General features: G+C 45.8%; 1 protein-coding gene across 1 annotated transcript; it reads right to left on the reverse strand.

Annotated features, from left to right (window-relative positions):
- Positions 1-1,926: 1,926 nt before the first annotated feature.
- Positions 1,927-27,427, reverse strand: notch1a (notch receptor 1a; the record flags this gene model as incomplete). The annotated part of the gene is made up of 34 exons (XM_080018457.1): positions 1,927-4,714; positions 4,825-4,922; positions 5,044-5,191; positions 5,303-5,601; positions 5,739-5,901; positions 6,026-6,110; positions 6,207-6,420; positions 6,520-6,665; positions 7,106-7,543; positions 7,687-8,258; positions 8,846-8,958; positions 9,055-9,312; positions 9,441-9,573; positions 9,675-9,859; positions 9,979-10,132; positions 10,280-10,481; positions 10,667-10,895; positions 10,998-11,150; positions 11,324-11,443; positions 11,998-12,111; positions 12,237-12,382; positions 12,486-12,678; positions 13,852-13,962; positions 14,079-14,312; positions 14,446-14,559; positions 15,136-15,249; positions 15,434-15,619; positions 15,778-15,933; positions 16,047-16,280; positions 16,411-16,533; positions 17,544-17,882; positions 18,011-18,273; positions 26,008-26,089; positions 27,370-27,427. 34 exons carry the CDS (start codon positions 27,425-27,427, stop codon positions 3,449-3,451), a joined length of 7,443 nt encoding a protein of 2,480 aa, XP_079874583.1. The 3' UTR covers positions 1,927-3,448.
- Positions 27,428-27,801: the final 374 nt, after the last annotated feature.

Here is a 27,801-nt window from a genome sequence, read left to right on the forward strand (position 1 = left end):
AGTTTAGACAGTATTTTTACACTACGAGGTGACCTTGTTTAAAGGTGCCCTTTAAACAGATTGTGACATGTCATAATGTGCCATAGATAAACTATTTTGATATATGTATATTATTGGGGTATTTCAACTTTGTGCTTTTTATTTCTGTTTTTTTTCTGTGACTTGTGTTTCTGTATTTAAATAGTTTAATCTTGTACAAACTGTGCCTGGTTTAGTATTTTATTTTAAATTTGTTGATAAAAGTCGTTGTGAACCAAAAGCTCTTTGCAGTGGTGTTATGTCGTGTTATGAATAGCTTCATGCTTTTCTCCTACTTGTCTATGAATTTCTGAAATGATTTGTGTCGAATGGTGAGTTGTGAAAACAGATTAGTCATATCAACTTTAAACTGGCCCTAAATCCACTTTGACGATCATGACTTCAACCTTTTTTCTTTGTCAGGATTCAAATTGTGTTCCCTGTGTTAGGGCACTACATAATGAAGCTATCTTAGTCCTTTCTGGGGTATAAAAATAATTTTATAAGTGATTTTTTTAATGTGCTTATTTTAGAATTATATATATTATATATGATGTAACCGATTTGAGCGCAATGTTTGTTCTCTTCGAGCTGAGGTTCAAAAGTTGCTCAACTATAAACAGGGTTCCAGGCACAGACACCGTTCTTTAAAGTGGTAATCCATAAAACGATGGATTACACTGCAAGTCCCAGAACTAAATTGAAAACTGCAACATTTTGAAACGCTTTTATTCATATTAGTATAAAAGAACTCCAGGGGTGCACATTAAAAAAAAAAAATTGGCGAGAGGAAGTGAATTACGTTAAAAAAGATAATGAGAGGGCAGTCGAAAGAAGTTAAGGAAACAAGGTGGCCATGATTTTAAATGCATGTTGTGCCTTCTTTCGCCACTTGGGGACGCTGTGTCACACTGCCACCGTGCAACTTCACCTTCCATAGGACTTTCAGATGAAGGGGCCCGGGGATGCTCTTTAAATTCGTCTCTTACTCTTACACACAAAATTGGAGCCATCAATTGGGTAGTTACATGCATACATGCATTTGGTATAACACGAGAATCCATGGGGCAGAAAAAAAACGGTTGCAAGATGGCTCGTGTTTGTTTTATCCTTTATATTATTACCGTGCCGTGCCATTGTTGATGGCCCATTATTCCGAAAACCCCAATAGTCCCAAGGGTCAGGGACGGTGCCCTAGCCGTCTTAATCGCCATCTCTAATTAATAAATGAAATTCCTGTTTATTAATGTTCCTTTGCCTTTTAAATTCATCTGTGCATTTATTTTATCCGTCAAAGCATTTTGTAAACTGTTTTTAAAGGTGCTGTATAAATAAAGCTATTATTATTACTACCCCTTACCTTTGACCCTAAACCTAACCATCGCTAAACCTTATTATCTAAACTTAACCGTCTCTTAACCTTTATATCTAAACATAATCATCTCTAACCTTATATCTAAACTTAACCATCTCTACCCTTATATATAAACTTAACCATCTCCAACCTTATATCTAAGCTTAACCATCTCTCACCCCTATAGCTGAACTTAACCATCTCTTAACCTTTATATCTAAACTAAACCATCTCCAACCTTATATCTAAAATTAACCAACTCTTAACCTTTATATCTAAACATAATCATCTCTAACCTTATATCTAAACTTAACCATCTCTAACCTTATATATGAACTTATATATTAACCATCTCTAACCCGATATTTATTGGAATATTGGGTTTTGGAATAATGGGCCGTTGGAACAATGGGCAGTCCCGTATATTACTAGATTACATTTGTACAGGGAACTCTAATGAGCATTGTTATTAGATTTTATTGTCTGAAAAAAACAACATGAGTAAAAAAACAACATACTTTCCGTTGCCCATTTTAGGTTTACAGTGCCCTTTATTGAAATGAAGATTCATTTTTCATACAAAGCATTGCGAAACCGGAAAATACTTTCTTTTGCAAACTACAACTTTGCATGAACATCATTTGTGAATAACATCTTGCATTTAAACACTTCTCTTTATCTCTGAATTAGTTTATAAAACATGACATATAGACACCGTCCCTCCGCACTCGTCACAAAGTGCAGGTGATGCCATTCACATGAAGAACCTCCATTTATCTCACACACATACTGTACAACATGTCCTCCGTCTAGGGGGAACTTACACAGAACATCTTGAGAAAATACAACGTTTGTCTTGGGAAAAAACAAATTTACACTAGCACTTGATGTAAACTGCCATAAACATTAAATATGAAATCTCTTCACCATAGCCACAGTTCCAGTTATACTAAGTGATAAGGGTGAACACGGCTAGTGCTGTCAAAATAGGGACATAATCACCTGATAGCAATTATTTGAGCTGACTAAATTAATATCAGAAATGTTGCAATAAATAAAATGTGAACGAGGAGTGTTTCCGTTCCGTTGGGTTCAACCAACTGAGCAGTCTCCCCAAATGTTTATGGTGGCCTTTATGCAGTAGGTAAACATGTATGCTTACATTATTATGAGCTTATAATAGAACATATAACAATGCAACATGTGACATTTAGTTAATATGAGAATTAATCGTCGGATAAAATGTCAGGATTATGACAGCGCTAATCATGACCATTCATTTTGGGATATAGAGAAAGAAATGCGCAGCCCGTTTTTGGTTTGTTAATTATTGGAAATTGCATATTGGTGTGAACACCTGTGTAGACTATTATAGAGCATAACAGCCTGGGGAGCTAATATACAGATAATTTTCTCTGATAGTATTTTTCTGGTCCCAAATCTCCAATATAAGTGAGAACAACCTGGTTGCCCTCTGTCTCATGCTATAATTTCCTTTCAGCCAATACAGAAAGGGTTAGAAAAGGATATTATAAATAGTGACGGTGGGAATGCCATAATTTTAAACATATATTACACCATGTATCATCTAACAGACTCAGTTAAGACGTAGTGAACTGTAGTTCAGTAGCATAACCTGCTTCAGCTCGAAAAACACGGTTCACAACTAATCAATTAATACTGACACTTTAAACATCCACCTACAAATGTTGAAAAACAAACTTAGTACAAACATAATGCAGACAATGCACTCCCAAATTAAAAATCTCCAGTGAATATAACGACACAAAACACCAATAAATACCCAGTGTTTGAACATCTCTTTCTGATATACACCCAGTCAGGTCCTTATCTTTTCGTACAAATAAAAAATAACAAAAGCATAAATATAAAAGCATTTTCTCTATACTCCATGTCAAAAAATATAAATAAATACAAAATTACTAAATGTTCTTGCTGTTAGTATAAAAATGAATAGAACAGGAGAATCTTCACTCTTTAAAACATGTATGTCACTAGTGTCCTTTGTATAATCTTAGCTCAGAAGTCTGTGGTGTCCATTTCCAACCAATGTCTCTACTTAAACTGGTCCGGGATGAGGTTCATCTGAGAATGAATACTTGTTGGAGGACTAGAGATGCCCTCTGACCAATCAGATATATTGGAATGTGGAGACGAGCTGGACCATTGGTCGGGGGAACCGGGGGACGGTGTTAGAAAGGGATGGTCGGGCACCTGCAGCTGATGTTTAGGTGTGTTGTCCATGGGGCCAGAGTAGCTGTGCTGAGAAGGAGGGGTGAGGAACTGTGTACCGAGGATTTGGGTCTCCTGGGGCATGATGGTGTGAATTTGCATGGAGCGACTTGAGGCGTTGTTTTGCTGCATATCCGACCCATTCAACTCCATGCTGAGAAAACTCTGGTTAATGCGCTGCCCGGCTGTGGTTGTGTTGGAGTTTTGGTGCTGGAGCTGTCGAGAATGAGCCTGTTGCTGCATCATGTGAGGCGCGCCGATGTGACTCGTCTGCAGACCCTGGTAGCCCATGATGTGGGACAGAGTGGCAGTGGGTATACTGTGGAGAGGACCTATAATGCTGTGGGATATTGCTGGACTCTGGTTTAAGCTTCCCTGCTGTCCAACACCTGGGTGCATTCTGGAGATCCAATCACATTGGCTTCCTCGGCCCCCAGTACCACTTACAGATGCTGTACCTTGACTGCCGGGGCTGGATACAGAGAGGTGGGAGAGAAGGGGTGGGTTAGGGTCAAAGGACATGTTGTTTATATCCTTGCCCTTACTCATGCTCATCATATGGGAGTCTCCATTGCCCTGCAAAAGATTGATAGACATAGGGGACTGCTGGAAAGGTGAGGTCATGGGAGGGGAAGCCACATCAGACAGGTAGCCATGGGGGGACTCAATTGAATCAACCGGTGAGAGGACGCCTGAGGTGTCCAGCAGGCTCCCCTTTCCATCGGGAGACTTCTTCTTTTTTATTCTGATCTCTTTTCCTCCATCTTTGCCTCCTTTGCCACCAGAGCTGAGCTTGCGAACCTTTTTGATGGAGTGAGCGGGCTTGAGGTTACCAAGGTAGCTGTTGGGGGAGCAGAGAGGCGGAGAGAGACTGGCAGAACTCATGGGCACAGTATGGAGCCCTGGACTCCTAACCAAGTTGTATTCATCCAGCAGGCGGACAATGTCATGGTGCATTCGCTCTTGGGCTATGTCTCTGGGCAGCTGGTCCAGATGGTCAGTGATCTCACGATTGGCAAAGTGCTCCAACAACACCTTGGCTGTCTCAAAGCTGCCTTCTCGGGCGGCCAAAAACAGCGGGGTCTCTTCCTGCAGAAGGAAAGGAGAAAACCAAAATGTAAATGTTGAATATACACATGTAAAAATAACAAGGTAAATAGTTATGGTTAAGCCTAGTCACTTTGATAACCACTCCTCACCTTGTTATTTTGCATGTCTTTGTTGGCACCGTTCTTCAACAACACAACCGCTGCTTCCACATTGTTCACAGCTGCTGCCCAGTGAAGAGCCGATTTTCCTGTTAAAGGAGCAGAGCAGGACGGGCATGATGAATAACACAGCCACAAATTGAATTCCACAACTTCTTGTGCCTGAGGCGATTCTGTGGTCTCTTGCAATGATCCAGATCATCAACATACCAGAATCATCAATGGCGTTGGCATCGGCGTGGCAGTTAATTAGCTCCTCCGCCATGCCTTCTACAGCCAATCGGGCAGCTAGAATGAGTGGCGTTGTTCCATCTTGCATGCGGGCATCAAGATCAGTGGCACGGTTTCGTATTAAAATCTGTAAAAATCGATGAATATATTGAATTAACACACCAAACACATAAGATATCGGTTGCTCTCAAACAGAAAACACAAACACCAATGGAACTGTTCTTGCGGAATAACGCACCTGGAAAACTCCCTGTGCGTCAGCAGCCACGGCAGCGTGGAGCGGGGTGCGGCCCATATTATCTTGAACATTAGCGTCCGCGCTGGACTCCAGAAGACGTTTGGCGGCGTCAGAGCGGGCGTAGCGAGCGGCTAAGTGCAGCGCCGTTTCACCCGTGCGGTCAGTCTGGTTGTGGAGGTTTGCCCCCTGATAAATAAAATCCGATATAATTTCCGCAGAGGGATCCTCTTCTTCTTCGCTCTGGCCGGTCTCCAGTCCTCCGCCACTACAGGAGGCGATCATCAGGGGGGTGAAACCATCTGGAAGAAGAAGAGAGAGAGGGATGCACCCCTGGCTCCTGAGTAACTTCTAATATATAACTGGTGTCTCTCACAGGAAGGAATACTTGGGGATTTACTACAAATTGTTACTTCAATAACCTAAAAGTTGTACTCACCAGGTCCTCTGACATTGACGTCCATGCAGTCGTTTTCTATCTCTCCTTGAGGAGGAGTAGGGGCAATGGAGGGAATACGCAAGTCTGCGGCATCCAGGTGCTGTTGAGTCCACTTCCTGTGGTCAGTGTGGTCACTCAAGTCCAACATGGCCTGCTCCTCATACTGAAAAATGAACAAAAGCATTATTTTGAATAACAGACCCCATTTTGCGGTTATCACGCTGAAACATCACACATGAGCTAATGAGGATTTACATATATGTTGGATCAAAAGTGGTGTTGCTTACCCTAAAACGGCTGGAGTCTGGGTCCTCGTCACCCCATTCATTCTGATTGTCATCCATGAGATTGATGTCAGAGATTTTCATCGGCCTGATCGAAAAAAGGAGGTCATATTTAGATCCACCATAACCAACACATCAACCAATACGTATCAAAACCCACCAACGCCGTGTGTGTGCCACTTACTTCAGTCCAACAGAGTCCTCACCAACAGGCTCCCGGCGTTTCTTTTTGCTGGGCTCAGACACTTTAAATCCCTCAGGAATCCAGAGATGCCCGTGCTCCCGCCGCCGTTTGCGTGACACTAAGACGCCAAGGCAGATGAATCCCAAAGCGGCCAAACCCAGGAACACCACATACATGGGGTAGAGCTCTGAATTGCTAGGAGGAGGCCTCACACCTATAAAGACATCGCCAATCAAACACACCTTGGTCAGAGACACATAATACAGGTTAAGAAAAAAAAACCAATAGAAACCGCTGGAACTGGATTACTTACTGGTGACAGCCTCTATGTATGGAACATTGAGATTCCCACTGGAGGCCAGCGCTCCAAGGAAGGCAGCTACATCTGTTGCACTTTGGAAACAGTCAGTGGACTGCTGATAACACTGACGGTTGTCAATCTCCAAGTACACCACAGACCTGAAAGAGATGCAGCAACAGGTTAATATAAAAAACCGTGTTGCATTGGGACCATTGATGGATGACTTTTTTAATATAGTCGGTCACAGCCATGGTGTACTCCAAAAGACCTGGTAAGTGAGCACATCATTGCCCAAATATACATATGGTTCCTTTCAATATGGGGAGCATGAATGGCATTTTGACATACTGTTTTAAAAATTAAATGCTTACAGAAATCAATACCCCAAGTGCACTACATGTGCCAACATATGACGCATATACGCAGTTTCAAAAAATCTAAACTCCAAAATATATTAGTTTTCCCTTTTAAGAAATAAGTTTGGTCTATATTTGGGGAAGGCTGATGCATTGAGACGGTCTATGAAAGCATTACGGATACAGGATAAGCAGGTTAGTAGGAGATATACTGCATATAGTATATCCAATGTGGTGCTTACCCTTTAACCTGCATGGGGTCCAGCTCTCTGCGCCTCCGTGAGTTGATCATGGCAGATACGCTTTCCTTCACTTGACCTAAAACATTCGCTGGCATTGCCGCCCACTCAGGCCATCCTTCCGTGGAGCGCTTCACATTGTGCTTGGCCAGTTCCTGCTCACTGCCATAGTAGGGAAAGATCATTGGTTCTCCTTTGGCATCTCGACGGAACACCACGTTGGTGTGAAGAACACTGCTGAGTTCTCTGAGGAAGGATGAAGAGCCGTTCTTCAGTTGTTCTGGGGGTATATGGACAACCAGTACTAAATGTCCATCTGCCAGCTTCTCAGGCATGTTGTTGGCGCAGTCCAGGCCATCCCATTCGCACTCCGCATTGTTGCAGCCCTGGTCGCAGTGTCCGTCAGCGTAGTGGTCCTTACAGTACTGGTCATACAGAGGGCTGGGCAGACAAAATTAATTTGGTTAATATTGTGATTGAAATTCCAGCTCACACAAATCCCCCATTTGGTTACAAAGATTCAAACAATACACATGAGATCAATAACGATGAAGTATTCTATAAATGGCAATTCTGACACTCACTTGCACTGTCCCTCCTGTCCCTGGCAGTCAAAGCCATCGTAGAGACACCCCGGGCTGTTGCACTGCTCATCACACTTCCCATCATTAAAGTAGCGCCAGCACTGCAGAGCCGCGGAGCAGTTTTGCCACGGGTCGTCAAAGTTGAGCGAGCAATCTCCTCCGTCCCAGCCGCAGGCGTGGTTGTTGCACAACGTGTCACAGATGTGGTTCCCCGCCCACTCGTCACACTGCTGGATCTCGCAGCTCACCTCCACTTCTGGAGGCGGGGTGATGTCGCGGCCAAACCCGCCGGCAAAGGAGTAGTCCAGAATATGGCAGAGCAGACCATTGAAATTGCTGGGGCAGCTACAGTGGAAGAACGGGGCCTCTGGGGTGATCTGGCACGTGCCGCCATTGTAGCAGGGGTTGGAGTTGCAGGGACTGTCGGTGGGGGTCTGGCACTCCGGCCCCGTGAAGGCTGCCGTGCACAGGCAGCGTGGACTTAGGTGACCCGACACACACGTACCGCCATTCATGCAGTTCAGACTGCCGCAGGAGTGAGAGTCATACTCACAAGACGATCCAGTGAAGCCCTGATTGAAGAAACAAAGACACCGGTTGTTAAAAGCATTATATTACTTCATAAAACAGCTAGATGTTGTTAAATCATTTCATTGGACAAGAGTTCCAGGAATTCCACAGTATGCGCTGGGGCAATATTCTATTTTTACTGCTCGACTATAGACTACAGTGAGGAAACCATGTGTTGCTCTGCAGTATTAAAAAAACCCGACTGGTTTTGTTGGTGGACAAAGATCTTTTGTCTGACAATAACCATTACTTGATAAAGATACTTGTTTATAAATGTTTTATATATATATTATTTTATATATATATATACATTATATATACAGTATATATATATATATATACACACACAGTATATATATATATACATACAGTATATATACATACAGTATATATATATACAGTATATATAATATATAATGTTGTGGTATTTGTGGTATACAACCTTAACACTGTCATGTGGATATGCAGTATAACAACACTGCTACCAAAGTGATATTGCTTAAATATGTGGTTGAAGAAGGCAAAGGAAATAAGTTTATATTGTATATTCAGGGGTAAGCATAACTTGAGTAATTAATGCTCTACTCACTGGAGGACATTTGCAGATGAAACCATGAGGAGTGTTGCTGGCAACGGCGCAGCTTCCCCCATTCCTGCAGGGTCTGCCCTTACAGCCGTCAAACACCTTGTCGCAACGCTGTCCTGAAAAACGGTAAAAGCAGCACGATGAGGGTCAGATAAACTAACCGAAGGAGCATATAGGGGAATTTGGATGTTTCTCCAGATTTGGATCTGTACCTGTATAGCCCGTGCGGCACTCGCAGCGGTAGCTGTTGGTGAGCTGAATGCAGTTGTAGGAACCCCTGGGATCGCAGGGATCGGACAGACACTCGTTGACGTCGCCCTCGCAGCGCTCCCCCACGTAGCCCGCCGGGCACACACACTGGTAGCCGCCGATGCGGTCCACACATTTGCCGTTGTTGAAACACTTCGGCTCATTGGTGGGCGGGTCGGTGGCGGGGTTGCAGTCATCGAGGTTGATCTCACAGTGAACACCTGCGGAGGGTAGAGGGTGTGAGAATGTAGATTGCTTTTCTGATACCGCTGGATGTTTTTTTGTGTATGCGTGTGTGTGTGTGTGTGTGTGTGTGTGTGTGCGTGTGCGTGTGTGTGCGCGCACATACCTTGGGTTCCCCTGGGACATGAGCACTTGTACGTGTTGATAAGGTCAATGCAGGTTCCTCCATTCTGGCAGGGCTGGGACTGGCATTCGTTAATTTCTTTGGAGCAGTTAACCCCATGGTAGCCTGGCAGGCACTAATGGAGAGAAAAGGAGCGCCATTTCGATTCAAATAAATGCCCAAGGCGATCCTGTTTAGTTTGTTCATAGATAACGTATAAGATTTTGTTATTCCCACCTCACAGCTGTAGCCTCCTAAGTAATCGGTACAAGAGGCACCGTTCTGACAGGGATTTGGGGAGCACTCGTCCACCTGCTCCTGGCAGTAGCTCCCTGTGTAGCCAGCCTGACAGCGGCAGTAGTGAGTGTTTCCCGCATCCAAACACTGGCCTGAGTTCCTACACAGACGAGCGACTTCCAGACCTGAAAACACGAAGGAGGTAACTGTTAAAAAGCCTCGCCTTGATCACATCATTTTATATTCACATCTATATGCATCTAAATTGCAAATATTTCATCAGTTACAATGAGCTATACTCTACCTTGCTGTTTTGCCGCGACCTCACAGGATACACTGGGGATGTCACAGTAGAGGCCTGTCCAACCAGTCTGACACTGGCAGGTATAAGACGCCCCCTGCTGCCAGCAGGAGCCTCCGTTCTTACAGGGGGACGAGTCACACCAACGCACAAGGTTCTACAGTGGAACAAATACATATTTAAGACGAGATAACACTAACACTTCACTTCATAACACTTCTATCCTTTGGGGAAAGCACGGTACAGAGTTGTAAATGACACATCATAACATTAGGCCATGCTATAGGTCACTTTTGGTCCCTACCTGACAGTTAACCCCGATGTAGCCATGGGGACAGGTGCACTTGTAGGTCCCATAGCTGTCCAGGCACGTGCCTCCATTAAGGCACGGTTTGGAGTCACACTCATTGATATCATATTGGCAGTAGCTTCCGGTGAAACCAGGGAGACACAAGCATGTGATGGCGTTAATGCCATCTACACAGGTGCCACCATTGAAGCAGGAGCTGAAATAAAGGAGTAAAACATGTAAATTATAAAACAACAACAATAATAATAATAATAATAATAATAATAATAATAATAATAATAATAATAATAATATTATTATTATTATTATTATAACAGTTATAATAATTATAATAAATATAATAATAAAATAATTTTATGCTGAAATAATAATAAATCTAACCTCTCGGTGCAGTCGTTGGTGTTGATCTCACAGTTGATGCCATTAAAGCCAGGTGGGCAGGTGCATGTGTAGCTATTGACACAGTCGGTGCAGTTTGCACCGTTCCTACAGGGGTTACTTTCGCACTCGTTTATGTCCTCCTCACACCTGCTGCCTCTGAAGCCCGGCAGGCAAGTGCACACAAAGCTGTCGACGCCGTCCCTGCACAGACCCCCGTTACTGCAGGGGTCTGAAATTGAGCGGAGACGGGGATCAGACAGCGGAACAGAACAGATGCTCGCAGCGATCGACAGAAATCAGAGCTGACGGTAAAAGCAGATTTGCCACGTACTTGGTTTGCAGTCATCGATGTCCGTCTCACACTTCTGGCCTGTGTAACCTGGTAGGCACTTGCATCTGTAGCTGCCAACGGTGTTGAGGCAGGTGGCGCCATTATGGCATGGGCTCTTCACACATTCATTGATATCGATCTCACAGGTTTGACCTTAAAATACAGAGAAAAGGAATAAACAGTTAATACAGACATAATGCAGTCAAAGTAGATAGATAGATAGATAGATAGATAGATAGATAGATAGATAGATAGATAGATAGATAGATAGATAGATAGATAGATAGATAGATAGATAGATAGATAGATAGATAGATAGATAGTACCTTGCCATCCTTCAGGGCAGATGCAGGAGAAGCTCTGGTAGTCTTCCGCTTCCTTACAAATTCCTCCATTTTTACAGGGTCGAGAGCCGCAGGGGGCGAGGAGCGTCTCACAGTTCTCACCTGAGGTGAAACAAATATGAGACCAATATAAGTTGCTGTCATATCAGGATCATTAGCTGCAAATATGGTTCAGTCACCTCTAATGCACGTGAATTAGTGAGTACAGAAATACGATGCCGCATCATCCTATCTGTCCAGTCCCCTTCAATGGTTGCAGATGGAGACAACAAAAAGTGACCAAAACCAAATCTTTGAACATTTTTCCATTGCACTTCCTTATCCGTTTCCACGACAACCAGGCCAAGCAGGAAGTGCTTTCCTGTTTCCTGCTTTTGTTTGATAACAGAGAGGAAACAGGACATGGCTGTGCAGCAAATGGGACCCGGAGATGGCGGTTCCCAGCCTGCAATTACCAACTGTGGCATGCTGCCGTCATCCCTGCGCGGCAGACAGGCGTATCTTTCCATATAGACATGACCACATCTGATGCTTTCTAATCTACCGAGGGGGAGGAGTACGTGGGTCTGGCATAAATTCCCGAGTCAGCAGTTGCACTAAATTTAACCCCGGATCTTTCGAAAACAGTGCGAGAGTGAAGGAGCTCAGTTCCACACCGGTGTAGGGCAGTAAGCAGTTGCACTTGTATCCAGCCACGTCGTCGATGCAGGTGCCCTGGTTGAGGCAGGGGTTGGAGGCACACTCGTTGATGTTGGTTTGGCAGTTCGGTCCTGCGGTGCCAGCATGAGGGAGGGAGAACAGACCCTGGTTAGGGTTTTGACACTGATAGCAAACAGCACACACAAAGCAATATAGAAAATAACACAACAGACATTAAGCGGCGGTTCGAACATACCACTGAAGCCGGCTCGACACGTGCAATGGTATCCACTGATCATGTCCTTGCAGACGCCTCGGTTCACGCAGGGGTTGGACTCGCACTCGTTGTTGTTTATGTCGCAGTTGGGGCCACTCCAGCCAGGATCGCAGAAACATTTGTAGCTTCACCGCAAATGAAATAAGAGATCAGCGGCAAGGTCAATTGTGCTGCAAGTGTCAAATGTTGCCGTCTTTGCGCGACAGGGCCACGGATAAAGTTTCTCACCCGTTGATGAGGTCGCGGCAGTGGCCGTGGATGCAGGGGTTGCTGTCGCACTCGTCCACCTGGGACAAGCAGGTGGCGTCGTTGTAGCCCTCCGGACACAGACACGTGAAGCTGCTGACCCCATCGACGCACGTGCCGCCGTTGTGGCAAGGGTTGATGGCGCAGTCGTCGATGTTGATGTTGCACATCACCCCTGGAAGATAAAGGCGACACGTTGTCGGAACCGTCTACGGACTTGAATGAATATTCACAGTGGTACTTGCTTATAAAGTTTATCATAGACTAACAGTTTATTACGAGTTGCGGGATCGTAGAACCCTTCGCGAGCAGCTTTCAGGTGTGATGGGAGATTTGTCTACTGTACACATGGAGAAATGTTCTTTACCTAACTTTGAATGAATGCCATGATACTGAAAACTGTGTAGGGGTGCCCCCTTCACGCACACACACACACACACACACACACACACACACACACACACACACACACACACACACACACACACACATACACACACACACACACACACACTTCCCGCACAAAGGGAAACTCAACCTCACGGAGGGCTGTTTACGGGGACAGAAGGCCAGACCTTATTTCACACACGGCCGAGTAACAATTAACCCCCCTCTGTTCCCCCGGCTCGCTTGCCCCTCCCCCCGACCCTTCATCAATCAGAAAGGGGCGGTTCCAACTGCCTACTCTGCAATTACAATAGTCCTCTGTCCCTCAGTGTCTAAACCCTGAAATGCCCTCCACACTCAGTGACGCCGGGACAAAAAGACGGGGAGGGGGGCAACACACACTTGTTCCTCCCTGCCCCCTTTTTAACCTAATCTTCCAGACTGCAGCCAGTCAGAACCAGCTCGCTGGGCCATGTAAGGAGATCCGTATGGGAAAAGGGAAACGGCAGACCGGGCGGCGACAACACCTACGGTTAGGTTAGATACTAACTACACTCTACTTCATTTTCCATCGTCACTAAAACTCAGTAATAAAAGTCAGTCATAATGTGTATGTGGCAGGAATTTAAGACCTGTTGTTCAGATCTCAAACCTTTTAAAATATCAATTTACACACATGTTCTGGAGCCTTTTCAAATCACGAACACAGTTACTGGCTTTGTCTTTGTGTGTGTGTTTGTGTTTTTGTGTGTGTGTTTGTGTTTTGTGTGTGTGTGTGTGTGTGTGTGGGAGAGAGAGAGAGAGAGAGAGAGAAAATTTGGGTTCTTTTCTGTGCTTCCTATATCCCACATGCAATCTGACACCATTGTTCTACAGCCCACCAGCCAGCTGTCCCCTTCACCCCTTCCCCAAGCTCAGGGGACTGTATCCACACCACCTGCGCGCCCAACGTCCAACTCACCTGTGTAGCCGGGCTCGCACTGGCACTCGTAGCCGTTGATCCTGTCGATGCATTTCCCGTAGTCACAGGGATTACTTTTACAGTCATCCAGGTTCACTTCGCAGTTGAAACCTGGGTCGCACGGGAAAGAATTATATGGAAATATAAATACAATTTTATTCAACTGTATATAACAACAGCATGTAAAGAAGGGTGGTTTCGTGTACACGTGGGTGCATCTGCCTCACCTGCTGTACCCTTGGGACAAGCGCAGATGTATGTGTTCTCCCTGTCCTGGCAGGTGCCCCTGTTCTTGCAGGGCTGGCTCGCACATTCGTTGATATTGGTCTCGCACAGCCGGCCGGTGTAGCCGGGGCGGCAGTAGCAGGTGAAGGAGGCCAGTCCGTCCTTACAGGTGCCGTAGTGACAGGGGTCCGAGTAGCACTCGTTGATGTCGGTCTCGCAGTGCTGCCCTGTGTAACCTGCATTGGAAAGAAGAACCCCGTGCAAGATCAAGTTCTGTGTCCCTGCCGCTCACACTTGGCCGAGCTTCAAGTACAATCTAAATAGTGTTATAGAGTCTGCAAATACAATGAAAAATGAAGTTCTACGTACCAGCTGTGCATTCACAGGTGTACTTGTTGGGACCATCGGTACATTTGGCTCCATTCTTGCAGGGCGTGCTGGCACATTCATCAATGTCTACCTGACACAAACTGCCTGCAAAACCTGGTAAGAAAAGCATAAGAATTCCAAGTCAAATGACAAACATAGTCAGGAAAAAAAATCAGCTTGCGCATTTTGCATCAATTGAGATTAAAAACACCTCATCTACAGCTAACACGGAGCTCTGTGTTGGAATGAACACGTATTCACTGTTTCCTCGTGAGGGCACAGAGGGTCATAATGAACTATTCCAACTCCCGCCTTCACCACCCCCACCCCCCACCGCACGGGCTCACTGCTGCCCAGGCGGGGAAACTTCTCTTTGAAACCACAACACAATTGCCCCCACCCCCATCACTCATTGCCCATACCCCTGTTCCTGCCCCCCCATTTCAGCCTTTAAGCCCTTAGACAAACTTCATCGCCCGCCTAATATGCTAATGATACCGCAGCTCCATTGGGGCATACCCTAAACCACGAGAGAGAAAATCATGCACATTTCTTCCATAAACCAGACATACTCATTGACAGACATGTCAGATACGCTTTTTTTTTTCCTTGTTGTTAAATAAATATTCTGTTATACAATATTACAGAACCAAAACATTTTTCCCCCTTTGTTTTGTTCAGTGAGCTTACCTTTGAGGCAGTCACAGTGGAAGGAGTTGATCTTGTCAATGCACTTGCCATTGTTGAGGCATGGCATGCTGGCACACTCGTCCGTGTTGACGTGGCAGAACACGCCTTCATAGCCTGATATCCAAAAGAACAGATATGAGCACCTTCCGGTTTTATTTTCATTTTTTTGTCACTGGAAATTGGTTCAAACCAATATCTTCCAATAATGGCCGGACGTTACACAACTGCCACCTGGTTCGATCTTTGCAAAACAGTTTTGTCCATTCTCGCTCTTTCCTCTCCACTTGCATGTCCTTACCCGGCATGCAAATACAATGAAATCCTCCGATCTGATCGAGGCAGGTGGCGTCGTTATGGCAGGGATTAGACATGCACTCGTTGACGTCCATCTCGCAGCGAGGACCTTCGTATCCTTGAAGGCACTTGCACTGGAATGAACCTTTGGTGTTCAGGCAGCGGCCACCGTGTTCACAAGGGTTGGCGCCTGAGACAATCAAGTAAACACGGGTTACATTCCTCAGTCCAATTTCATAGAGGGAGCTACATTAAAAAAAAAATATATATATATATATACATATATATACATATATATATATAAAAATATATAATATCGGTTGTGTCCAATATTAATGAAATGCTTACCCAAGGAGCATTCATCAATGTCAAGGTTGCAAGCCGAGCCTGTGTAGCCGGGAGGACAGGTGCAGATTGCCTTGCCGTTGACCGGGTTGGTGTCACAGTTGGAGCCCTTTTGACACGGGTTGCTGATGCAGGCGTCATCCAGGTGGCATAAGAGACCTGAGAAAGTCACAGCAAAACTCTTCAGTTCAATCTCTCAAGTCTTTCCCCCGTGGCGCGCGCGTCGTCGTAGCTGAAAAAAAAATAAAAAACAGGCCCAAAGGGCTGCGCACCTGTGCGTCCATGTGGACACTCGCAGAAGAAGGAGGCCACGCGGTCGTGGCAGGTGGCGCCGTGATAGCAGGCGGCGCTGGCGCAGTCGTCGATGTTCTCGCTGCAGTCGTCCCCCGTCCAGCCGTTGACGCAGACACAGTGGAAACTGCCGTGGGTATCGTGGCACGTGCCCCCGTTCTGACACGCGTTGGGCATCAGCTCGCACTCGTCCACATTCTCCGTGCAGTACTGGCCTAAACAAAGTCGACAAAGAGTTATGACATGCTTTAAAAAAATGGATTTTACACATGAGGAGCATTTTCCATCATTTTTGTTTCTAGTTTTATAAAGCCTGAGATGGTTCAACAATAGCTCGTAGTTCACCTGTGTAATGAGGCGGGCACTGGCAGTTGTATGTGTTCACCCCATCCACGCAGAGCCCTCCATTCTGACAGTTGTGGCCCGAGCAGTCATCGATGTTATGCTCACAGCTTTGACCTGCGAAGCCTTATGGGTGGAGCAGGGGAAAGGAACAGAGTGAGGATTCGTTGAAAATGTTGTGAGTAACAAAGAAAAGCGAAACGAATGATATTGGACTTATAGGCCACGGTCTGACTGATTATTATGATACTTCTGTGTAAAAGATAAGTTTTGAATATTCCCCTTCTGCCCGCTTTAAAGGCTCTGCAGATTGCTATTGCAGTGTGTCCCCCCTCCTAACACCAATGACTTGCTGTGGATGTTTAACAGGCATCACTGTCTGATTAACTACCATCCCCCAGCTTGGCAGGTGTCTGCATTCCAGCTTGGACACCCACGACAGTCGCACAGCACGCGTTAAACTTTAACATACGACAGAATGTCTGTGACAAAGCCTCATATCTCAATAGCCTGCTGATAAACACATAACACATATAATAGGTCAGCAAAAACAAGCAGCGGAAAGACCGGATAAGTGACCAAATATCGAGAAAATGACTTGTTAGTATTTGGATTGATAGAAAATTCTGTTCTGTTCTGTTTGAGTTGCCACATCCTTTCGGCAGATAGCAACAGAAAGAGGGAACCCATCGAGTGCTCCATCCCCCTAATGTTCCAACTACGTGATTCTGGCCTGATTTTCCACTCGCTGACAGGTTTTATAGGTGCACACCTATTTTACTTTTCATCTCTACGCTTTTTTTAAAATACATTTCTTTAAATATTCTTAAATATTTAAATAATTTCAATACTTCTTATTTATATCCTGCTTTTATTCCGTTTTTCTCCATTCACGGTGTCACCTCTTGCGTGTGCTTTCGTGACAAAACGTAGTTTGGAGACCCGACAGACTCGCCGCAAGACTGCAAGATTTCCGATCACAAGACAGAACGTTGGTTGTGTAGTGTGAACAGTACAGCGATCTGATGACTTTGAAAGTCGTCTAGAGTGCCCACGGCATAATGGGTTCCTTGCACATAATGCATTTGTTCATAGAAATCTGTATGAGGTTTTCAAGGATTATTGAGGATTGTTACCTGACAAACAGCTGCATTCATAGAACGTATCTCCCTTCTGGACACAGGTGGCCCCGTTCTGACATGGTGACGGGCTGCACGGCATATATGGGGTCTCACAATGCGGGCCTGTATAGTCATGAGGGCAGCGGCAATGGTACGAGCCCACCTCGTTGACACAAACACCACCGTTGCGGCACGGAGAAGGGGTCTGGCCGCACTCGTTGACGTCTTGCTTGCAGGTCTGACCGTGGAAGGCGGCCGGGCAGGTACAAACGTAGTTGGAGTCATAGGCCGAGCACTGCCCTCCATTGGCGCAGGGGTTTGAAGCGCACGGATTTGCAAGCTGGCACGTTTTACCTTAAAGAAAAAGGGACAGCGGCAGAGAAATGGAATCATTATTCCTTTTAGATAAAATGCACTCTTGTAAAAATCCTTCAGATCTCGCGTCATCTGGAATCGACCTAATATGCACGCTCGCAACCTACCCGACCACCCAGGTGGACAGCGGCATCGGAAAGCGGTGAGGGTGATGAGGTCACACGTCCCTCCATTACGACACGGGGAGCTCATGCAGGCGTGGTTGGTGGGGGTCAGGCACAGTCGGTCGGTGAAACCCAGTCTGCACACACAGCGGAAGTCGAATGTGTTGCCGTGGGAAACGGCGCGGCACTCGCCACCGTTGCGGCAGGGTGAAGGGCTGCAGGGGCTGGGGTACTGGCACCGACTGCCCACATAGTCCGGGGGGCACCTAGGGATAGAGAGAGGGTGGATGGATATCATATGATTTAGATGAAAAAATATCCATCACTCCACTTCAAGTTGAACCGGTTTGGCCTCGCCTCTCCCACTATTAAACGTGATTTATCCAGTTACCTTGATTAACCGCGGAGGTAATTATTGTGGCAAACAGACGAGAGGCGGGGGAGAGGGGAGGGGGCGGTGGCTGTTTCCCGCCCGGCGCACTCCGATCGCAGGGGGCGCGTCAGTGCAGGGCTGTTGTTGTAGAACGTCTCTCCGGATCAGACTCTCTCACAACTTTGAAAGCACACTCTGCTGGGACCGCAAATGCCACAAAAATAACCGGGCCACGGCAGCCCCGTTCCCAGCTACCTTCTGCCCCCCTGGGCTGTCCACACTCATCACACATGACCGGGGAGATCAAGAGGACCACGGCAGTCCTGGCTGCTCAAACATGAAGCTCTACATTGTGGCCCCCTAAGCTCCAGAGGGCTTCCCTCCGGACTAACACCAAAAACAAAAACTGCTACAGTGACTTAGTTCAAACTGGGTGATTATATGAAATTAAGCAGATAGAAATACTTATGATTCCCTGGAACGTTGAAATTATGTGTAGCGACCAAGTCTCTATGTTGTATATGCATGGTGTAAGATTATTACACTATATTACATTCTTGTACTAGGGTCTATACTTGGGCTTTTTCATGAGAATCTAAAATCGAATTTGTCTCAGTGAAAACAGGTTATATTTTATATATAAACATATATAGGTAATTTGTGTGTCTGTGTGCGAGACATCTGTTGGCCTCCTAGAAGCTCTGCAGGGAGCAGGTGTGCATGTTAATGAAGGCAGCTGTGGGACAGAACTCCTCCCCCTTCTTCTCCCTCCCTTCTCGGCTCCCCCCTTTTTTCCCGACATCCCTCGGCCGCTCACTCTCCTCTCTGTCCCTGTGTCTGATGGGGGTGCTGACAAGCTAACCTCCTCTCTAGGGACATGAGGAACGCATGTTAAGTCAGCTGTTGCGGCTTCTGTCTCTCGAAAGCACCCACGCCCGCCCCCGGCTCGTCTCCCCCTTACCTGCCTGCCGCCTTTTTGCGGTTTCCCCCTCAAAACAATCCATTCTCTCCTTCCCCATTTTCTACCTGTCTGTCCTACCCTGACCTGAATTCATATGTTAATTTTATTTCCAAGTTCCACATTTGTCTTGGCGTTTTTTTGGGGGTTTTTTTTACACAACTCGTAACGTTTGCTCTCTCTGTTGTAAACTTCCTGGTTCAATCGGAGCCGGGTGAGACAAAGTCGGCCCCGTCTTCCCCGCAGGGAGCCCAGACGGTTGCAAATGGCTGAAAGATTGTGAGAAAACCAGAGTGGCTTTGATGTCTCCCTGCTTTACCTTCTTGTGTAAAAAAAAAAAAGTCCTTTTCGGTTGATTTACTTCCAACCATATCTCGAATAAAGATCAAATGTACAGCTGACGGCGTTGGGTATGTTTATGTTTATCTGTCTGTTTGTGTGTGATATCGCCCCACGATAACAAACTGTAATAGATCCCCTTTGTCCTGAAAGTCAGTCAACTCTGATAAAGATCCAGCGACTGCTGAAAAGCACAGTAATACACCCTGACAACAGGTCCCTGCGCTGAATTGTCGCCCGAGGCCGGAGCAGATGCTTCCCCGACCTCTGACCCGAAACACTTTTGTGACGCGAGGAATTGCCCCCTTCCCCTCTTCTCGCCCACCCCTCCTCTCTTTCTGTCCCCGCTGAGACTGATCCGCCATCTGCCGCTCCGGGGATGACTTTAGCCTCCGACACAAAGCCGATCCACTCTCACTGCGGCGGGGAAATGCCACCGCTGCGGAAGATGTTATGCAGATGAAGGTAGATACAGTTGCTGAGTGTGTGTGTGTGTGTGTGTGTGTGTGTGGGTGGGTGTGTGACTCTGTTTGCATGTGTGTATATCTCCACCACCATAATCACCGCAAACCCCGCCCCCCACCCCCCTCCCCTTCTCATCATCATCCTCTCCTTATCATTATCTTGGTCTGGTTAACCAATGTTCCTTTGGCTCCTATCATTTGCCAAAGCTCGGACCTCTGGGGTCCCCATCTGTTATTCACACCGGGATTATGACACACAGCGGCTCTGCTGGAACAAACAAGCAAACGGACATCATCAGCCCTTGATCAATGTGTGTAAAGTAATACACCGTTCTTAATGACCAAACCAAATCCACCGCTGTTCCTCTTAGTGATGAAAAGCTCACAAGAAGGGAGCCAGGATAGAGAGATCAAGTGGATAGCCGTTTAACTGCCCTGTGTAGACACATTGATAATTGTTTAAAAGGAGAGGTAACATAGCCAACAACATTGGGGCTACATCAATTACCAAAGCTGTTTTTTGATTTTTTGTTTTTTTTATCATATACTGCTAATACCAGGGTGATCAGATAGTTAGTATGACTTGTCAGGGACCGATTTGCAGGATAAATATGATGTCTCTCGAAAAAAGATAGATATGCTGTGGGACATTAATGACAGAAGAACAGAATGTTCTTCAGAATGTATAATGTAATCACTGAAAATAGTGGAGAGACATGAATGTCCCGTACACACACACACACACACACACACACGCAACCTTTCTCAGGGTTCCCACGCGCCCTGGAAAAACCTGGAAAACAGTTGACCGATTTTCCAGTCACGGAAAACACATGGGGAAATGAGAGAAAACGTCTAATGTCTAAACATTCTCCTATTTTCCTTCGGCCGAGAACGAACGACTGGGCTATCGATGCCAGAGCTGCCTCAAAAACGGACAAGCGTTGCCATCTGAAAGGGCTTTGTCGACGTTCAAATGGTAGTTTATGGGCGGGAGCATTTGGAATAGGCTGCTCTCGGTTATGTCGTGGAAAGGCTGTGAACGCACCCCCAAGTCACATCACATGGGAGCATGTGCAGATTGCATGACATTACAACTTAAGCGGCCGCAACTCCGAATAATGTAAGTTACATGATCCTTCAAGTGTCAATATCAGTCACTGCTGGCTGATAATTGCAAGTTTTTTTTAGGTTTATAGATTTTCCATGCTTTCTTCTCAACTTGCTTTAATAAGCACTTATAAGAAACGTGTTAACAGTTTGTATAGACTCCTAACAAAGATTTATAAAGTGTTTGTTAGCAGTCTTTACAATGAGTTTATTAAAAAATGCTATAATATCATTACAAACACATTTATTGAGTTTAACTAAATTACTTATTATGTCATTGCTTACTAAGCTTTTTTTGTTGCTTTATTAAGACGTATACATACTTTATTATGCATTTATTAGTAGTTATCTATGCACTTATTAACAGTTTGCGTTTAAAAACACTTAATATTACTAGTAGGGGCCAAAGTATGGTGAGATAAACTGATAAGAGTCAGTGGCAGTTAATAATCCTTGCAAACTCGGCTCTAACTTTGAATCGTACGTTGAGGTATGTAAAGTTCAGTCTAGATTTGTCAGTAGGCAAAATTGTAGGCTACTGTTTGTGTTTTTGGTGTTCAGGCAGCAATGGTTAATACTTCATAAGAAAAAGAGGATTCAGGTTATAAATGCTAATCATGATAATGTCATTTTTATTTATACAGTACTTGCAAAGTTTGGAGCACAAAGGGCTTTCCATAAGAAACAACATAAAATACTATAAAAATTAAAAATATAATACCAATATTGAAACGGCATAAATACAAGGCAGGAAATGTTATGACTTGAGTAAGAGGAAGTAAATATCTAGGGAAAAGGCTACGCAAGTACTGAGTTACTTCATACGATCTGATTTATTGTTGAAATAAGCGGAGCGAGATGAACGTAAATGTCCAAAGTATAAAAATCGTAAATGCTTGTCCAGTACATATAAACAAAATTTGAAATAGCCACGCTTAATTGTGTCAAGAGACTACACTGAACTAAATGAGGAACAGTTTTATTTGAATGTGACATTTGCTTTGTTTGATATTGACCACTTTGCAGGGTGAATATCCATGATGCAGCATTTGCACAGTTTTTGAAATTACTTAAAAATGAATATTTGTGGCGGCGGACATTTGGATGTTATTCAGTTTTATTTAGGCCAATTTATGTGAGGGTATACACTGATGTTACTGTTTTTTTGTTGTTGTTTTTAGTAAGGCGGGTGCCAGATCCTTTTTCTGGCTCTTTATTCTTTACATAGCCCAATTTTTGTTTTTTTGAGAAAGAGACGGGAGAGAAAGTAAGAGAAAAGAGAAAGCTGAGGTGAGAGTTGCCCAAAGCATAATTTTAACTCGGCTATACTAATGAAGTGAAGTGCTGTACGTCTGCAGGTGTGCTCGCATTATTCTACAATCCATTTGTCATCATTTCTAAGCATGTAAGAGATGATTTCATAGATAAGTTACAGCCACAGGCTGCACGTCTTTTAAATCAGACTTCCACAGAGAGGCACATATTAGTGAATGGTGTGATCCCTGTCTGTCATACCCGCGAGATCATTACCGAAAATGTCCTGGTAAAAAGTCCTGGAAAATGATCTCTAGAAACGAGTGGGAACCCTGTTTCCACCCATAGCCTTGAAACGTATAATACGGCACATAGACCCTTATAAGCCCATATATACACCATTGGCCCTCTTCCCATTGAACCGCAAAAATACGTAGAGCTTCAGCATTCGATGTAAACCAATTCCTTATCTTTGGAGTCCCAGCAGCAGAGCTGGGATCACTTCTCTATGGGGATCTATAGGCACTGAATTCTGATCCCAAGCCCCTCTCCATGTTTTGATCCAAGCTAGACTATAGCCATTGGAAAAAGACATTGCTTTCCCTAAAGTTAAGATCCCCCTCGCCCACTTCCAAGTCCTCTCACTCTGTATAAGTGGGCGTCTGGCATCCTGGGAATGGCCCCGACCAGGGGAGTGGCGGATCGCAGAGCTTAAAACCCAATAAAAGGCTGACACCAGCATACACACTTGACTCAGCTATGCACTTGTCTGCCGCTGATACAGTACAGTACAGTCTGCGAGCGCTGATCTTCAACAGGGCCCCCTCGCCGGTAATCCTACGAGAAGACGGGCGAGAGCAGAAATTCCTCCGAGGAGGGAGGAACGTCTCCCGGGTCGTTCCGAGCTCACTATCGCCAAGAAGCAATACCAGACATCCCCGCGCAAAGTCGCCGATAATCCTATTCTGAACGTGAGCGCGCCACTGGCTTTCTATCGGCGGTCAGACCTGAAGCTATTTGCGTCTCCCTAGAGTCTTGGACACTTTAAGTAGTCCAGCGAGACGGTTGAGATGTTTATTATTAACAGTGACCTCGAAACCAAAACAAAGTTTATTTTAGCAGAGCATCTCCGATGGGCATGCACAGGCAGAGTCACTGGAGTCAAGAGGTGGAAGGCCAATAACCCTCCATGCCCTCATCACCGCTTCATAGGTATCTATATTTGACTCACACACACAGCTACTCGGTATCGTGCTTTCCGGCAGCCGCAAACCAAGCAGACAAGGACACGACAGGAAACAGGAAATCCCTGACCTTCACAGAGCGTCTCACTTCACATAAGCATTGCTGGAAGACATCCCCAAGGAGGATGCGTTTGACATCATGTGTATCTATCTTTTACCACAAACCAAAACCGTCTGATTCTAGTCAAATGAAGAAGTGCCTGACATCTGCAACCCCAACTGAACTGCAAGAGATTTTATATCCGATTGTCATTCGTTACCTCCGAAGATGACGTGCTGCAAGGCACGATATCGCAATGTCAGCATTCGCCTGCACATCACATGTGACCAATTCGAGTCCTTGACACTGCAACTATACACCTCCCGTTTACTTTTGCACGACAATGAGATGACAACTGTAGATCTTAACCAGACCCAACCATAGTCTGCATCTTTGAAAGTATTTTTTCTGTATTTTCTAGACCCACTATCTTAGCGGTTATGAAAATGACCTTGGGCTTCTGGGTTTTGTTTTTTTTTGGGGGGGGGGGGGGGGGGTTTTGCAGCAGCAGCAGACACATTTCCACAATCATTAAACAGTTTTGAATAAAAAAAAAAAAGCGCTCGATCATTATGGAAGCCTCCAAGCACAGATGTTACATTTTGACCTCTGAGCAACGATAGTGAATCTGCTGAACCACGTTATGACGGATGGGCTTTGGCGTAATGAGGATGAAAGATAAATGAATAGACAAGTGTGTGTGTGTGTGAGAGAGAGAGAGGGGGGGGTCTTATCCATGTCTGCATTTAATTGGACAATGACAGCTTTGTGGAGTGTGTGAGCCGTGTGTGTGTGTGTGTGCGCGCGTGTGTGTGAGAGAGAGAGAGACTGTGTGCGTGCACGTGTCGGTTTGGAAGTGTGTGTGTGTGTGTGTGTGTGTGTGTGTGTGTGTGTGTGTGTGTGTGTGTGTGTGTGTGTGTGTGTGCAGGGGAATGGCGGTGGGGGTATTGAATTGTTGCCATGGGTCTCTCAGTAGCACACTCTTGTCCCTACAGGCGAACGAAACGGTTTCCATAACCAGATGCCCTTAGGGTTGGCCGGGCCACCTTGATTGCTTTCCATATGTAAAAAAAAATAAAAACACACAACCTGAATTCACATTGAGTGCGGGCAAAGAAATATCTCCCTGTGAACAACTGTCTGTTCGTGGAATGAAGACAAACCTACAGGAACCCTCAAAGTCCTCATTTCATAAGCTCAGAGCACGCATGTGTACCTCGTCTTGCGTACAGATGAAAGAGATATCTCCGGCGGGTGCCGTGGAAAGTCTCAAGGGGGGGGCCTTGAGACTTTCCACGGCGATCCTCGAAACCCGACAAATCGCGCGCACCCTGTTCAACTGGCTTCTCTCCCCCTGGTTGTTTGCGTTCAAATTTCTGCACTTTATTACAATTTATCTCACTCCCTTAACATCCAATCCAATTACCTTTCACAGCCATCTGTCTTCTGATGGAGATCACAAGGGAGCAGGGGGTGGGGAGGTGTCCATTGAGAAAGCAAGAGACAAGGCCTTTTGGGGGGTATTTGGGAGTTGGAGTGTGTGTGTGTGTGTGTGTGTGTGTGTGTGTGTGTGTGTGTGTGTGTGTGTGTGTGTGTGTGTGTGTGTGTGTGTGTGTGTGTGTTGGGGCGGGGGGTGTGTAGTGTTTGTGGTGGCGGTGGCGTTATGGGAAGCCCCACTCAGATTAGTCACACAGCATTACTCTGACTACAGGACAATGGCGGAAGGGCGGCGGGCGAGCCCCAGCTGTCGCCCCATGAAAGAGCAGAAAAACAAGATTTAGGGCTGGACGCGTCCTCTCACTTTGCTGGTGGAGGGGTCTTGCATTCATTAACAACCCTGTGGAGGGAGGGCGGGGGGCGGGGGCTAGGGCTTTTGTCCCGCCACCCCTCTCTCACCTCTCCAGCACCCGGAATGGGACTCTCTTTTTTTTTGGCTTCTCTCTTCCCTATTCTTTTTTCCTGGGGGGGCAGGGGGGTGTGTGTAGGCGCACAGAGTCCCGTGGCCCCTGAAGAGCCACAGACACATTGCAGCATAGAGGAAACTCTGGGGCCTCTGGTTGCTGGGCACAAGTTTCTTTCAAAGGCTGGAATGGGAAAGGAACATGTGGCCCCACTCCTTGCTCCTCAGCCAGGAGCACGCATACTATAATGCAGTAGCCTACTAGGACGAGCAAAATACCAAATTAATGATAATAATAATGATGATTATTGTACTTACTTGCATTCTCCGTTTCCGTTGGAGGTGGCTTCACACCTCCCTCCGTGTAGGCATGATTCAGTAGGTACAGAGCATTTTAGACCTGTGGCGGGAATTATAAACATCAGTACCTTCACACAGTCACGGACAACAACAATGTGAAAATAAACGATGAGCAAAAATGTGGAAAAACTAAATAAAGGAAATCAAGGAACGAATCAGGGACAGTTTTTATTTTCAGTGTGAAAAAGAAGAAAAAAAAAAAAAAAAGAAATATCATTAAAAGGGGATGCCGGCATTTTAATGCACGTGCTTGCATGAGCTGAGCTGGAATTGATTTCACACCGGTATGGACTTATGTGTGTCCGTGGGGGATTTTGGGGGGGGGGGGGGGGGGGGGGGAGCCGCGTGGAGCGGACACCGGCGGAGGCGGAGCGCTCGCTGGGTGCGTGGCTTTCCGCGGAGCACGCTTGCGGGGTACGCGCAACAGCTGCTGGGCTCAGATGCGGGAACAAAAGGAATCAGAGTCCAGCACGAGCCATAAAACACTCCTCCGTGGCATTGTTTACCACCGGCAGACGACAATGACGGCGCCCCCACCCTACACACACACACACCCACCCGCCGCTCACTCTCCCACACGGACAATAGCCGCCCCTCCGTGCGCCCCCCCCCCCACACACACCCCACCCCCGGCCGCAGCACACGCACCAAACTTCTTCACCCCATTATCTCCCCCATCTGATAGCCTTACCACCAACAACAAAAAAAAATTAATAATAATAATAATCCACGCCGCAAGCATAGAAAGTGCGGCCCACTCAAGTTCACGAACTTAAGAAATTGCATTTGTGATTAAAATGTGTGCTCTAGTTAAGCATCAAGGAGAAATAAAACCCTTTTATTATCAGCGAGCCTCGGCATAATTCACATTTCAATAGAGGCTTTTGAGCAAAACAGCTGTGTGCGAGTGCACTGGGGTATAGTAAAAAAAAATAGACAACATTTCATATCTTCACGAATAAACTTGTCCCCAATTGAGCGCGCGCGCGCTGCTCACAAAGTGATATCGTGAGCAGCGCGTGGAGCCGCTCAGGTTATTATGGGAGGTCTTATAATAGTTGGCTGCCGCACTTGTAGTCAGTGCCCACGACCAAGCAAAACGATGTGTAATGCAGTAAAAGTTATATATATTAAAAAAAAATTACAAATAAAACATTCTGACTTTTATTCCGCTCAGAGATATTTACGTGCAGACAATTCTATAGGGTTCTAACAACTAAAAAAAAAAAAAAGAATAATATCAGTGAAGCCAATATGCGTTCAGTCGGCCACACTGCATTTTGCATTGCTCCAAACAAACTAACGACGATCTTAAATTACCTTGTGCGGCGACGATTGCTGGGAAAAGAAATATCAGTTTCGCAAAGAAACGATACATTCCTCCTCTTCAACTTCACAGATGGAGTGCACTTCCGCGTAGGCTTCGCATAGATCCGCGACTTGGTGTATTCCAGACAGTATCCTAAAATAAGTATCCTCTGCGATAGGTGGGTCCGGAGAGATTCGAGGGAGAGGGAGAGAGAGCGAGAGAGGGAGAGCTCCGTGCCGAGACGTGCGAGAGCGTCGGCTTCTGTGTTCTCAATGAGGGGCCGTCGGGGGCCAAACACGGAAAGGTCCTCCCACCTCTCCTCCTCCCCCGGGAGCCCCCACTCAAGGCCGTGTAAAGAAAGCTGCCTCCACACTTTTCGGGCCAGCAGCAACAATCTTTCTTCCCCCAAGACACACACACACACGTATACATCATTAGAACAT

The sequence above is a fragment of the Zeus faber genome (genome assembly GCF_960531495.2).
Source record: "Zeus faber genome assembly, chromosome: 17".
Classification (NCBI taxonomy): Eukaryota; Metazoa; Chordata; class Actinopteri; order Zeiformes; family Zeidae; genus Zeus; species Zeus faber.